Here is a 13,418-nt window from a genome sequence, read left to right as displayed (position 1 = left end):
TGCGGAATGCTCACATCGCTATTACGGTTTCCGCTCCCTCATCTCCGGCTTTCAATGCGTCAGCCGCTCCTGTGCCCCCAGCTCTGAAGTCAGATGTCGAAGGTCGTGGACGGCAACTTTCAAGTCTCGATTTCGCAACTTCCGTCTGTTCCTTTTCTTGTAATGGACATGCGGGATTTGGAATCGAAGCGTTGCTTGCCACTTTCGTCTTCTATATCTATAAATACCGTCCGTGTACCTTTTGCAGCAGCGGTATTTTGACTGCAGTCCGCTGGTCTCGTGTGCCTAGGGTACCTCGTTCACCGAGCGTTGCCTTGTCGCCCGTGAACATCTGCTTCACCACCGGCTACATGTCCTTGATGGGTACAGAGGCGCCCCGTTGGCGCACTCATTCTTTTCCGCGCCCGGTAACGTACACGATGATCATGGACCTCTTCTAAATGACCCACTCGGAGAGTACTCTGTTTGCTGTGTGCGCAAGCGCCCCCTATCCTATTCAAGAAAGGATTTGTGCCAAGCGATGGTGTTCACGATGATGGAGATACCGCACGAAAAATCCAGCCTGGAAATCATGTCGAGAAGCGTCGATCCGTCTACACTCTCATCATGCAAAGCATTGGCGCACATTCTATTGGAAGCGATCGCTGCGATGACTCGAGTCCGAGTCCGAGTCCAAAACCCATGTCCATGCAAAGAGAAAGAGCTGCGAACCTTCCAGAGCATATCCCGTGCGATGCATGATGCTGGTACCGAATCGCTTTTCGACGGCGGCTACAAACAGAGGACGATTTGTCTGTCGAACGAAATCCACGGATGAATGTGATACGTTCAGCAAAGTTTCTGCATGAGCTTCTGGACAACTTATCAGGGCAAGGCGTTGAGTTTTCCTCTTCCTCGTCCATCCAAATGCGCAGACTCCTGCACCCAAGAAGTGCCTAGAAACAGAGAACAATTCGAAAACGAGACGCCTGGATTCTTGTCCACATGAACTAGATTATGGCATCGGTTGTTCTCTAAACAATTTTTCGAGGACGTCGCGAATCATCTTGGTCCCGGATGACGAGCCAAGGTCCAGTGTCAGAGGGCGTGAGAGAACCTACTCCACAATCACGACCGAGAATCGTAAAACTACATATGTTTCCATGAGCTCTGACTCTGGTACATCTCATTTTCGTGGCTGTGCCTCGAAAATTCGCTGCGGAAACTCGCAAGACAGGAACAGCGTCTGGAGTTCCATGCCTCAGTCCCATTGGACACCGGTGTAGAGCTCCGGAGCGCAGGCTCAGGCGACGCCAGACGCCTTCGATTCCGAGCCAGACGACGGCATGCGCTGGTTACGTCAAGACTCTTTAGACGAGTAGAATATTCGAGGCAATGTCAATCTAGTCTCGGGTGTCACGCTTCCGCCGATGCCTCACTTGAAGATAAGCACCAGCGACACCACACCGGACGTGAGCAGCAGAACCACCACAATCCAAGGAAATACGGTGTCGGCTGCGAACTGGCCCCGCTCAATGGCCAAAATTTGAGTGTAATACCGCCAGAGTCCAATTATCAGCGTCAGGAGCCCGAGGCTAATGAACACCGTGCCGGTAGCATCCGCTAGGCGGGTTCCAATGAGTTTCGCAATGGCAACCCCGAGCGCCACGGATGAGAGGCTCGTCCGAATCATGGAAAGAAAAGTCCTCTCCAGGGCTAAAAGATCTCGCGCTCTGGATCCTACGTTACGCGACGCATGATACTGGAGAAGTTGTTGCCAGCGAAAGCTATCAACAGGATTCTGATTCGGTGCTGGCGTTTGTGCAGCTCCTGTACCCCCGGGCTTGCTATGATCCGTCTGTGGGCTCGTTGACCCCAGTGCAGGTCCCGAGTTCGGCGGAGAGGCTTTGCGTCCATCCGAAGCGGGCTGCTGTCGCTCACACGAGTCCTTTGATCGCTGCGGGTTCTCGTCTACAGCGTGTGTCCAGCTCGCACTCGCCTGGACGCGCATAGTATGCGAGGTTTGCTTGTCGGTTCGTTGACCTTCGGGCCGGTCAGCGTTAGATAAAGCGCAACTTGTCTCGTGGGTACTTGCTGTTCCTGCACACGCTGCTGGTGCATCAGTCGCACCTGCGCTCTGCCTGGACCCTCTGGTGCAGTCACTGAGCGCTACCGCTCCAGCGTCAGAAGTTTCCCGCTCAGCACGGCCTCTCTCAGACAGTGCATTGTGTTCGGCGTACGCGTGGTCGCCCCAGTGTTCAAGTGCAGGCTGCAGGCACACGTTCGGTGGCGAGTCCCGCCCTGCCTCAACGTCCACGACCGAGTTTGTCGTCGCCGGTGGCTCCGTCGTTGCCGAAACGCGGCTCTGACCGTTGCGTTTCAGCATCCAACGAGACTTTCGCACATAGTGCTGCAGTGTCCACGAAAGCTGCGGTCAAAAAAAGTCCTCCGCCAGCCCCGGTTAGTGTAGCAATAAGTTGCTTATAGGCGAAGCGGTACTCCGTCCGGCTTCGTTGCGTAAGTGGATTGCTTGAGTGGAGTATAGTAAGAGAGCGTCGTTGAGTGCTGCACTGCGCGATAGAGCACGAGCTCTGACCTATCACGATCACTCGAGAAGAAAGCGTTCGCAACGCTCGCCGTTGACTGTCCCAGTATGCGGATCACGCGTAGCGCACCCAGCCTGTTTGACTAGCTAACTAAGCTAGCTGGCTTTTGGTGAAGCTTGTGCTTGTGCTTGTGCTTGTGCTGTACGTAGACAGGATCTGTGACGACCAAGGTTTTTTATCGCACTGCATGCCTATTGGCTAGGCATAGTGCAAGTCCCAACACAAGTTTCGTGGAGCTGGATCGAAGCCTTCATCCATTATTCTTGACTGGCCGCCGCTTCTGAGGAGGCACGCCCTGCCTGTGAACCTGCTTGCGGCTTGGCCGTTTGGCAGGCGGCACTGGCACCACAGAGCTGCTTGACAGCGCTCGCAACGACGCTCTCGTGGACTGCACGAGCGGCTTGCGTCGTTAAGGCTACTGCCAAGCGATGGACGATGAATTCCTGGAGCACGCACTGGTCGTCTACGGCTCACAGTCGGGTAACGCTGCAGACGCCGCAGCTACGCTCGCAGAAGCTATAGGTCCTGGTGCTGACTGCCGAAGCGCTCAGTTCTATGATCCGGAGAATCTTCCGTTCGAGTCTGTTGTCCTGTTCGTTGTCTCCACCTATGGAGACGGAGAGCCGCCGGATAACTTTGCAGCGTTCTGGCGTTTTCTGCGAAAGCGGCGTCTCCCCGCCAACTGGCTGCGAGCCGTGCGATACGCAGTGTTCGGACTTGGTGATCGTAGCTATCCCAAGTTCAACGCGGTAGCACGACGCCTCGATGTGCGGCTCGCCCAGCTGGGTGCCACCCGCATCCAACCCATTGGTCTGGGCGATGGTGCGCTCTGGGAAGATGCCTTTAACGAGTGGTTGACGAGTCTCCTGGGCGCCCAGCGCATGGAGGCCTATCGACGCCGTCAGCAGCAGAGGCAGCAACGAATAGCACCGTCTCGTTGGCATCTCCGGCCTGTGAACCGGGAAGCAGTCTTTCTGGACGCACGGGAACTGGCCCTCGATGATACTTATCCTGATGAAAAGCACGTGGTGCTCTTTCGTTTCCTCGTGGGTCGCTCGGGGTCAGCGGGGCCCATTTTCATGCCTGGAGACGTTGCGTACCTTGTTCCTCAGAATCGGCCCAGCGCTGTGGATGCTTTCTTTCAGTTATTCCCATCATGGGATCCGAATGAAGTGTTCTGGATAGAAAATCTGACTGGAGAGCGAGTCAGGGCGCGATCGCTGGTGCAACGCCTCTTCGACTTGAACGGAATTCCCCGACGTCGATTTCTACGTCAACTTGCCTGCTTCGCGACGGAGGCTCACGAGCAGCGTCGTCTGTTGGAAATCGCGGACAGTGCCGCCGCGTACGCCAGCTATATCCTCCATGAACAGCGAACGGTGCTGCTTGTGCTGCGCGATTTCCCATCTGCACGTTTCCCGAGCCTCGCACATGCTCTCGAGGTCATGCCGAGAATGCAACCGCGTGGCTACTCGATTGCCACCGACATGCGCGATGCAGCAAAAGCAGCCTCGCCTGAAGACAATGCACTTGTAGAGATATGCGTCCGCCTGGTGCGCTACGCAACACCTCTGCGACGTCTCCGGATCGGAACAATGAGTGGTTGCCTGCGTAATCTGCAGAGCGGCGACTCGGTATGTCTTTGGATTCAACCGGGAACGCTTCGACTACCCGCAGATCCGGAGTGTCCGATGCTCATGGTGGCAGTTGGTACCGGTATTGGCGTCTTCCGTTGCATGACATCGCACCTGGCAACGATTTCGACAACACGGCTGCCGTCGAACAAGATCCTTGTGTACGGCTGTCGGAACGATACCGCGGATGATTTATTCCGGGAGAATTGGCCGTCGTCCGTGGTACAGCGACTACCCGCGTACTCTCGACCGCGAGACGGTCGCCCCAAATGCTATGTACAGGATCGTATTCGGCAAGATGCAGACTTGATTTACGAGACCTGTTTCAAGGGTACGGATCGCTCGCAGCGAGTCCATATCATGGTGGCAGGCAGCTCGAGCACAAGCATGCCAGCTGAAGTGCGTCGAGCGATCCTGGAAGCGGTGCTCTGCAGCCGCGCTGGTCTCAGCGCCTCAGAGGCTGAGCAAATGCTCAGTCTCATGGCCATGCAAGGCCGATACATGGTAGAGGTCTGGGACTGAAACTGGTTTAGATGCAATGACCGCCGTTTTTTCGGCATTGTGGCGACCGCAAATACGAGGATGCGCGGGCGCATGCTCCTGCGAAAGCGTTCAAGTGCTGCCCGACGAAGAACGTCCTGGCAGAGCGCGTTTTCCAGCGGCAAAGTGAGGCGTCGGCGGAGACGCATGATGTTGGCAGCCGCACAGCAGGCGGACTTGCATGCGTGTGCGTGTGTGCGTGTATGCGTGTGTGCGTGTTTGCGTGTGTGCGTGCGTGTGTGCGTGTTTGCGTGTTTGCGTGTTTGCGTGTATGCGTCTATCTCTATGCAGTTTCCTCCATAAACCGCATTCGAGAAGCGCCCTCCTATATAGGCCCCACGGTTGAGCGAAGGTGATCATGTCACCAGCGCCGGTCGCGATATTCAGAGGAGCGAATGCTGGAATACATGTACCAGCCTGCCGTTTTTGTTTTTGTTTGCCTGGTTCATATGTATTCAACAAAAGGAATGCGTCCTTTAGACTGGACGCGGGTCACGTGCAGATTCTCTGGTAGAACAGCTAGCTCGTGAAGTACGACAAGACAATGATTCACGGTGTGCAGGTGCGTATGTTTTGCTCCGTCTTTTGGTCCGTACCCTGCATGGCATACGCTCAAACCTGAGCTTTTTTGAATGTATCTACACCACTGTCTTCTTGTCAATCAATTTTTGCTCCATATTTTCTACTGGAACTACTACCATTGTTCCCAAAGAAGACACAAGCGAGCATTCGAACAACATCAGCCTGAGCTACGATTCAGTCACGTGATCGCCGACAAATCACCAAACGGATAGGATCTTTCAAGAACGCATCCTTCGTGGGAGCACGCTTCGTGGCTGCTCCTTCGCAGATGATTCTGGCCTGCTGTTAGAAAGTGTCGCTCTTCATCGCGATAAACAAGTCTGGGGGTATCCAGCTGGGATTGGCGTTGTGTTGCGCTTCGCGGCAGCTCATATCCCTGGATCAGTCGGGTCGAAGGCGTCTGCATCATTCGTGAACGTCATTCTCAGGCTGATATACTAACCGAGGGGCCACTCGAATCCGTGTCACCGGTCTTCAATGAATCATAATCGAGGTTCACGAGCACTGAACTGCTGCTTCGCGCCGCTGCTCGAGCGCGGAAGGGAGCGCAAAGGTGCGCTTCGGTTCGTTGGTGTGCTCGCGACGAAGAAGCTAACCAAAAAGCACTGCGAGAATAGCAGATGCGTTTGAAGGAAATGCAAGTTTCAGTCCCAGCGCGCAGCCAGTGCGTCTGAATCCAACGTAAACTAGAGATATGGTGCATAGCGAATATATCCCTGCCCAAGATCACCTGGTCGAGTTGGAGGCCAACTCACCCCAGGCCAAAAAAGAGAAAGATCCATTGGAACAGAGGTCCACGAAAAACAGAAAGCAAACGATCCGAGCGGAACATCAGTCCTGAACCATTTTCAAATCCTCTCTATTCAACCACGTCGACGGAAATAATCTTCCTAAAGTTAGTATAAGGACTGCAGTAAGGGTCGTGCAGCTCCCTGTTCGCACACGGCAAGCTGGGCATCCCGCGTCTCGACGTACCTAATCGTTCAACAGTTTGTGAGAGCTTCGGAAGCAGCGGCCTGCTGGCCGTACTCATTTTCCCGGAAAATTTCGATCAAACCTTCGTGCGACCCCATAGCTGAGGCTCTGTATAGAACGTGACACACAGCGTGATCATGGGATCGGCGATTTGCACACACACGCTTCCCAGAGTACCTTGAGACGTTGCCGAGCCATCTCAGACGTTCAAAAAAGTCTACAGCGCGGATGTCATAAAATATCAAGCCAGTATTGTAAACCAGATGCGGATCAATCGCGAGCGACTCATGATGCGCACACCGTAGGCATTGCAGCCACTGTGGCTTCAGATGACTGGAATACAAAAAATGTTACCTACGGAAGGTATTCTTGGGATGTTGGCAAAGGCAAATGACGAGCCGGCGGTTACGGAAAAGATTGATATTGTGGCGCCTTCGGCAGCCGAGTCGCAACGAGTGCGAGCTTTGGTTCGGTTCGTTTATGCGCTTCATGTCGCTCTCTGCCCCGCACCGACGCACGTCGTATCCAAAGAACGAATGAAACGGGATGCCTTTCTTCTGCCCATCGTGCGGGACCAAGTGCTCCTGAATAGAGCGCTCCAGAGCATAGCAGGCTCGCTCCTCTAGTCGGGCGTCCTTGCCTCCTCAAGCTTCTGGTCGATGCGATCCCCGAGTGTCACATCAAGCGCCTTGACATCACCCTAGACAATATTCTTCTGTATTGAATAGCCTCCATAATGGGGAACGGCTGGTCTCTGCGAGCATGTGCGAGCGAATCGAACACCTTCACGAAGAGCACTGGCGGAGGTCGTTCCAGGCTTCTCGTCTGCACGGGGAAATGGACAGAAGTGTACAGGGATCATAGAAACGGCCGGAATATCGGTCTGCATGCGCTTCGTGAGGCCTAGTCCTGAGTCTAACAGCACGACGTTCTTTAAATTGCTCAATGCACAAGAAGAACAAGACTTGGTCCTTGATGTCGATCCCGGGTTGAGGAACTACGAACACCGTCGCCAGACGTCTAAGTGAAAAGGACGGAGTCAAAAATCGGAATGTTATGCTGGTCGATCTGTTCATATTTTCTAGGGCTAGGTGGCGTCGAGAATCGGGTTTTATGGACGCCAATAGTCATACCAACAAGTTGATTGACGGCACCAGGAGCCGTTTCGAGGTTCTGGCAACCGTATCGAGCACCGGGGGTGGTTCGGATACACCATTCAGAGCGCACGTTAGCGTTCGAACATTTCATGCATGCGATTCTAGGCAGGAGTACCTGCCACCGCGCTGGCTTCGCCAACGGTTGCTGCTGTGCGGAGGCAATGGATATGCATTTGCAAACTTCTGCAAAACATAAAGGAACTGACCGACAGGTCGCGTCGTTTCGTGATACTCAATGGCGCTGTACATTCTGCTCAGTTCAGGGGCCGCATTCTTGCTCCTTCGAGTCGCGCCTGTAACGAGTGCAGGAATCGATCCGGTACGATTTCCATCCGTGAGTTCGGAACAACGTATACGTATCACGAGTACAGGACCACATCGATATCGGTCCGTAAATGATGCGAGTGAAACGGAGAAGCATGCACGTGATTGTGTACTGTAAGTTGGGCGATCGTCGGGTGGCGAGGCAATCGAAGGCCACATGCTTGCTTTTCGGTATGGGGTGATTTCACGTGCAACAATACGCGTAGGCACTATGCACACCGAGGCTTGAACGAAGCGATCAACATCTGGAAATGCCTGGCGCTTCCGGTGGGTCCAACGTCCTCGTGTCGAGCGATTCCTCAAAGAAATCCTTTAGGATTCAGCACGGGCATTGTGAAGAAGTGTGGAAAACTCCCGATGGAACAATACCAATGGCCAGGCAAGGCGGCATTAGAACCTCGCCTGGAGCAAGTTTTTGGCACAGTATGGCCCGCGATCACGAAAGGCTCAAGCGCCACATCCATTCACACACCGAGAACAACTTTCCGGGGCAAATGTTCGAAAATCACGACTTTCCATCGTTCAATATTTCTGCGTACACGGATTCCAGTTCCTACAGTGCTCCAGGGACACGTCCGACGATGCTGCAAACAGTCCCATACGGTAATGCGCTTGTTACGTTTGTCCTGCATGGAGCTGGCTTCTCGACACAGGTGCGCAGGCTGCTCCGCCAGTGATTTCGAGATTGCGTCTTTCCTCTGGTAGCAATGTGCGTGTCTCCGAGGTTATTGGGCGGATTCAATACTAGGGTTTGTTTGTCTATATAATCCGTGCTCCCAGATGTAGTTCTCCACGGCACGGGGCGTGAGGTAGCGTATCGAGCGCCCATGTGCGACGCGTTCGCGTACCAGCGTCGATGAGATATTGCACTGGACGGGTGCGTCTTTCCAGTAATGGATTGCAGCAGGATATTGTCTTAGGACCCGTTCTAGTGCTTCTTCGTCAGTTGCATCGAGAGCAGGGCGTGGAAGCGCCACCACCTCACAGAGCGCGAATAGTTTCTGCAAGTGCTCAACAGGCCAGATACTGGGATTGTTCATCGAGGCAACGAGATCAGCACCACAAACAAGGAAAACACTCGGACCAGGGTCAGGCAGGCGTCGCTGGGCCTCCAAACGTTCTCGCAGGCTCTGCACAACCTGAAACGTCGGAGAGTAGCAGGGTTGCTGGGCTTCCCAGGCATCGACTTGGACCCAGTCCGAGTCTTTCACAGCGAGCGCACACATCTGTAGCCGGTGTTTCGCCGCCACCAGACCAGGTTTCTGATAAGCGTCGTGCACTGGTGAGAGAAACCCTTTCCAAACTGGATGATGCAAAGTATTTTCAACGTACTCGCGAGCTTGCTCGAGAGAGAGCAGGTGCATCAGTGTCGGGGGCGAGAAACTGCCAGCGCTGAGCAGGACCCCAACCCGCTGACAGTTGAACGAGCCGCGACTCATATTGCCTACCGTGCACAACGCAATGCCCGATACCCACATACGCGGACTGGAAAGCGGAACATGCGTTCAGGTGCTGCAACGCTGTGAGCCGTCTCGTGGTATATCCCGAACCTGAACAACAGCTGGTCGAAGGCGGCGCTTCTCGGGGTTGCGCACATACGGGAGACGATGCCTCCTGCAAACAGGTGCGCGCATCCACCCACGAAGGATATGCGTCACTGGAGTCCGTATTGTACATTTAATGGCAACTACTCCATCTGCCGCATGTTCATCGCAGATTAGCGTACCCTCCGTACGTCCTGAGGAAGGCCTGGCGCGACGTCTCGCCTGATGTCGTCGTAGGCACTGTGTTTCGAGACGTGTTCTGCGGCGCTGGTATTTCGAGTTGTGCTCATGGGTCGTTCCAGTGTCGATGTTCAGGCTGAGGAACAAGTGAAAGGCGCGTTGGCGGAGCGAGATGTTGTTGTCATCTTTAGTAAAACCTACTGTGGCTTTTGTGCAGCGGTGAAGCGCCTCTTTGAGCGTCTTGGGATCCGCTATAGAGCGCTGGAACTGGACATATTACCCCTGGGTTCAGCTATGCAGCGGATATTGTACGAAATGACCGGGCAACGAACGGTTCCGAGTGTCTGGGTGCGGGGACGCCACCTCGGAGGCAACGATGCTGTCCAGGAGCTGCACCGAACAGGCCGCCTGCTGCCGCTTCTCGACGAGTCCGGTATCGCCCACGCTTGAAATCCTAACGCACGGCTCTTTGAGAACCGCTCAAATGTCACTGGAAGTTTGATGAGCGGCAACGCAAGGTTCTCTCTAGGCTGGTCGAACCGCGTGCTGCTTTCAGTCGCGGTTGCTCGTGAGACTCCGTGCGCACTGTACCATGATTCCAAGAGCAGTCTTTGCGGCAGTTTTCGCTGCACACGTGGAGAAAATGGCGAACGCTAGACAGACGATAATGCATGGGGCAAGCATCAAAGCTTAGAGCGAGCGCGCAGAATCCCGCTACCGCTAGGCTAGTACGCGGCACGCATGGAACGCACGAGCGTCGTTTATGTCGTGAGCCTGCGGGCGTTGCTGGGCATCGCATCGAAGCATCGTCTAGAGCCGATGAGCCCACTTTCACCAGGACCGCGCCCGATGCCTGCCAAGTCACTGTTACGGTTCGTGGTGCCTGTCCAATCTATGATCCTTGAATGCGCACGTGAGTGGACCAACAGTACACGAAGCATGTGCATCTGCACAGATGCTGTACGGAACGCGCAGTCGTTACGAACAACGCTATCCGAAATATAGTATGTGATTTGAAGGAAGCTACCCGCGGTAGAGCGAATCGCACATTGACTCAAGACAAAGTCTACTTGCGACACGCGTTGCAGGCCACCAGCATGCCGCATGCTCGTTGGTGCCCCTTTTGTACACAAGAGAGCACCGCGGGAGAGCTTCGGTCGAGCGGGCTCCCAGTGGCGTTCGCTACATTTCCCCGGGGGCTCTCTAAGAACCGTCTAGGTGGCGAGCATTTTTCTTTCGTGTGTGATCTATGAGACGTGTGGATGAGAGCGGCACGACTTTGCGGCTGGTTTCGATCGCATTCAGCGCGCTTGATTCTGCCGACGAGATTTGTTCCGTTGTCGCTCCGTATCTATCGTATTGTTGGTAAAGACCCAAACAATTAAGCTAAAAGACAGCTGCATACTTTTTGATGAGTCTAGATTGGTGCACAGCTGGTCACTGGAAGTGCCGTAGACGGAGATTCCCGCTCGATCGATACGTCATGCTGCTAAGAATAGCGCTGCGACCGCGGCCGTTTTCCGCCGCCATGTTCGGGTGTTCCGGAATGGGAACCTCCAGCCTCTCGTCTTTAGTGGCTTTCCATGGCAAGTGGCCCGGTTTATGTCGCTGTAATTGCTCACAGGCGGATGCGCGTCGATGTACGATACGGCAACTGCAGCGAGACAGGATGCAGCTGTCGCGGACTGGGAACCGTAGTGCATGCGGTATCATCTCTAGATGGCGACACACTCCCGAAGGAGCCGGGCTTTCGATCGAGTACCGCAGTTCTTGATTCGCATTCACGGCGGCGAGAGTTTGCATGGAAAAGTTTCTTGGATCCCGAGTCCAGGCATCGCGGCGCTCGCTTCCACCGGAGCCTGCGTCACCGCATTGCCCGAATGGAGCGTAGACGGATCGAAATTTCTCGATTGCATCTCCAGCATGGATTGTCTTTTATGTGTTTGTTCCAACGTGGACAACCTTGCGTTCCACAAATCATCTGCCGAATGGGACATCGTGCGCTTGTGTGTGCGACAGACCGCGTACTCGCAAAGCGGATCACCAAGAACACACCTGTGATCGCAGTGTACGGCACTGGGCCCGGAAACTGAGAACGGCATCGACTGGAGTCTATTGTACCAATCATGGGCACGTACGGAGCGCTGAAGCAAGCATTCAGGCGCCAGGTGGCGGCACGCGAAGGAGCAGGTCTGGTAGAGACATACGGGAACAGCTGCCCACAATCAGGTATCACAGTGAGAACGGCGCACCGAGACTGATAACGAATAAGATGAAAAGGGCAAGCGATGCTTATATCGCAACTTGTGCATGTAGATGGAATTCAAAGGAAACAGCCGGAAGCTTCAAAATCGGGACCGGAACGCTGCCATCAGCGTATTTCGACTGCTGACAACGGAGCGACAGGGACAAGAGACACCAGCGCATTTAAAGCCGGAGGTTGGAAAAAGGAAAAGAAATCAGTTGCAGAAAAAGCCCGCAAATACTAGTGTTGATGGTAGGTGGAAGAGGCCCAAAGTTTAGTTTGTACACCCAAGTAGGATGACCTGTTACATTGGTGTATAGACATGTTTATATGCACTGAGCGTAGAACCTGCACCAAACCAAGCGGAACATGCATCTGGCTTGCCGCCTTTAACAGACGTATCCGGTTATTGTCAAAAATATACATGGTTGAAAACACTTGCGCACGGGAAAACCTTCCGTGTCGCTCGGACGCGAATTCATCTCGAGTCTCGCTTCAGCCGTGCAGCTCGCTCCCAGTCATATCCATCCTCGAGGTGCACGGGCACGGTGTCGCCTCGGAGCGACGCCTCGTCGCTGTGCACGAGCATGCCCCCACCGCCACAGCGGGGACATGGCTCACGTCCTGTTCCGTGGCAGCGAGAGCAGGTGCTCTTTGTCAACGCGACCCTTGTCCTGCTCTTTGAGAAGAGGTTCCAACCCCGCGAAGCCTTTTGAAGGGGCCCCTTTGGCTCGCTTCTGCTTTCTGAACTGTCGCTGCTGGCGTCAGGCACCCGCCAGCGTTGGCAGAGACAGTCGATGGAGCCCTCGCCCTCGCACGCTGGACAAGTTGGGTTCGCCTCTCGAGCGTCCGCACCTCGAATGAACCGGAGCCACGCTTTCCGGACTGCTGCTGGAGACTGCTGCGCCAAGTGGGATACCACAAGGCCAGCGACCGCACCTAGTACCCACACGACCGGCGTTAGCGAGTTCGCGCCGTCAAACTCCGTCGTCATGCTCGTGCCAGTGCTTCCGAACCAGGCCAACATTGTCGGCGGCAGACTCACCCCGAAGGCATAGGCCAAGTGCTGGCCCGCTGCCGCCTGGGAAACACCTACCACGCTGAAGCTGCTCGTAATCAAGGCGCAGGGGGACTGCGGCTGATGCGGACGCGGTCCCCGTCGCCGCCAGCGCCGTTGCACCGTTGTTGCCCCATCGTCGCGAGCGAACCTGTTGTTCGTCGCTTTAGGCAGCCACGAAGTTCTCTGTAAAGTTTGGCGTACTACAGACTGAATACGCGATACAGATAGAGAGATTCCTATGAAACCCGAAGATACGGCTCGTTTGGGCGAGCGTTTGCAAACCATCCCCAGAGTGTGAATAGACCACCAACTCGAGGACTTTCAAGAGTGATTTCTGCGCCGTTCGCCCGCCATCGCGCAACACACGTCGCGAGATGCCGATGGTCGGGCGTCTGTCACCCGCGAGCGCTGGATAGTGACAAAACGGACAGCGTCGCTTCGGGTGCTCATCTAGAGTCGCCAGTCACCCGCGAGCGCTGGATAGCGACAAAACGGATAGTTGCTGCGGGTGCTCATCTGACTTCCGGAGTCTCCCGCGCGGTACAAAGAATCGCGCGCTTCCGTCAGACGATGCTGCACGTACACTTATCTC

At 54.9% G+C, this 13,418-nt stretch overlaps 5 protein-coding genes and 1 non-coding gene across 6 annotated transcripts; 2 read left to right on the top strand and 4 right to left on the bottom strand.

The window, feature by feature from the left end:
- Positions 1–1,414: 1,414 nt before the first annotated feature.
- CYME_CMF021C (hypothetical protein, conserved) lies at positions 1,415–2,365 on the bottom strand (the record flags this gene model as incomplete). Its single annotated transcript, XM_005535642.1, has 1 exon — positions 1,415–2,365. One exon carries the CDS (start codon positions 2,363–2,365, stop codon positions 1,415–1,417), a length of 951 nt encoding a protein of 316 aa, XP_005535699.1.
- A 648-nt stretch (positions 2,366–3,013) lies between these two features.
- Positions 3,014–4,741, top strand: CYME_CMF020C (probable NADPH-dependent FMN and FAD containing oxidoreductase; the record flags this gene model as incomplete). Its single annotated transcript, XM_005535641.1, has 1 exon — positions 3,014–4,741. One exon carries the CDS (start codon positions 3,014–3,016, stop codon positions 4,739–4,741), a length of 1,728 nt encoding a protein of 575 aa, XP_005535698.1.
- On the bottom strand, positions 4,522–6,651 carry CYME_CMF019T. The gene has a single exon (XR_002461257.1). It is a non-coding gene; the product is annotated as a hypothetical transcript (transcript).
- A 1,871-nt stretch (positions 6,652–8,522) lies between these two features.
- On the bottom strand, positions 8,523–9,275 carry CYME_CMF018C (probable nicotinamide mononucleotide adenylyl transferase; the record flags this gene model as incomplete). The annotated part of the gene is made up of 1 exon (XM_005535640.1): positions 8,523–9,275. The coding sequence occupies one exon, from the start codon at positions 9,273–9,275 to the stop codon at positions 8,523–8,525; it is 753 nt and encodes a 250-aa protein (XP_005535697.1).
- A 354-nt stretch (positions 9,276–9,629) lies between these two features.
- Positions 9,630–9,971, top strand: CYME_CMF017C (similar to glutaredoxin; the record flags this gene model as incomplete). Its single annotated transcript, XM_005535639.1, has 1 exon — positions 9,630–9,971. One exon carries the CDS (start codon positions 9,630–9,632, stop codon positions 9,969–9,971), a length of 342 nt encoding a protein of 113 aa, XP_005535696.1.
- Positions 9,972–12,244: 2,273 nt separating this feature from the next.
- On the bottom strand, positions 12,245–13,111 carry CYME_CMF016C (hypothetical protein; the record flags this gene model as incomplete). Its single annotated transcript, XM_005535638.1, has 1 exon — positions 12,245–13,111. The coding sequence occupies one exon, from the start codon at positions 13,109–13,111 to the stop codon at positions 12,245–12,247; it is 867 nt and encodes a 288-aa protein (XP_005535695.1).
- Between the last annotated feature and the right edge of the window lie 307 nt (positions 13,112–13,418).

This window comes from Cyanidioschyzon merolae, chromosome 6 (genome assembly GCF_000091205.1).
Source record: "Cyanidioschyzon merolae strain 10D DNA, chromosome 6, complete genome".
NCBI classification, from domain to species: domain Eukaryota; phylum Rhodophyta; class Bangiophyceae; order Cyanidiales; family Cyanidiaceae; genus Cyanidioschyzon; species Cyanidioschyzon merolae.
This window is presented reverse-complemented; position numbering and strand designations above follow the sequence as displayed.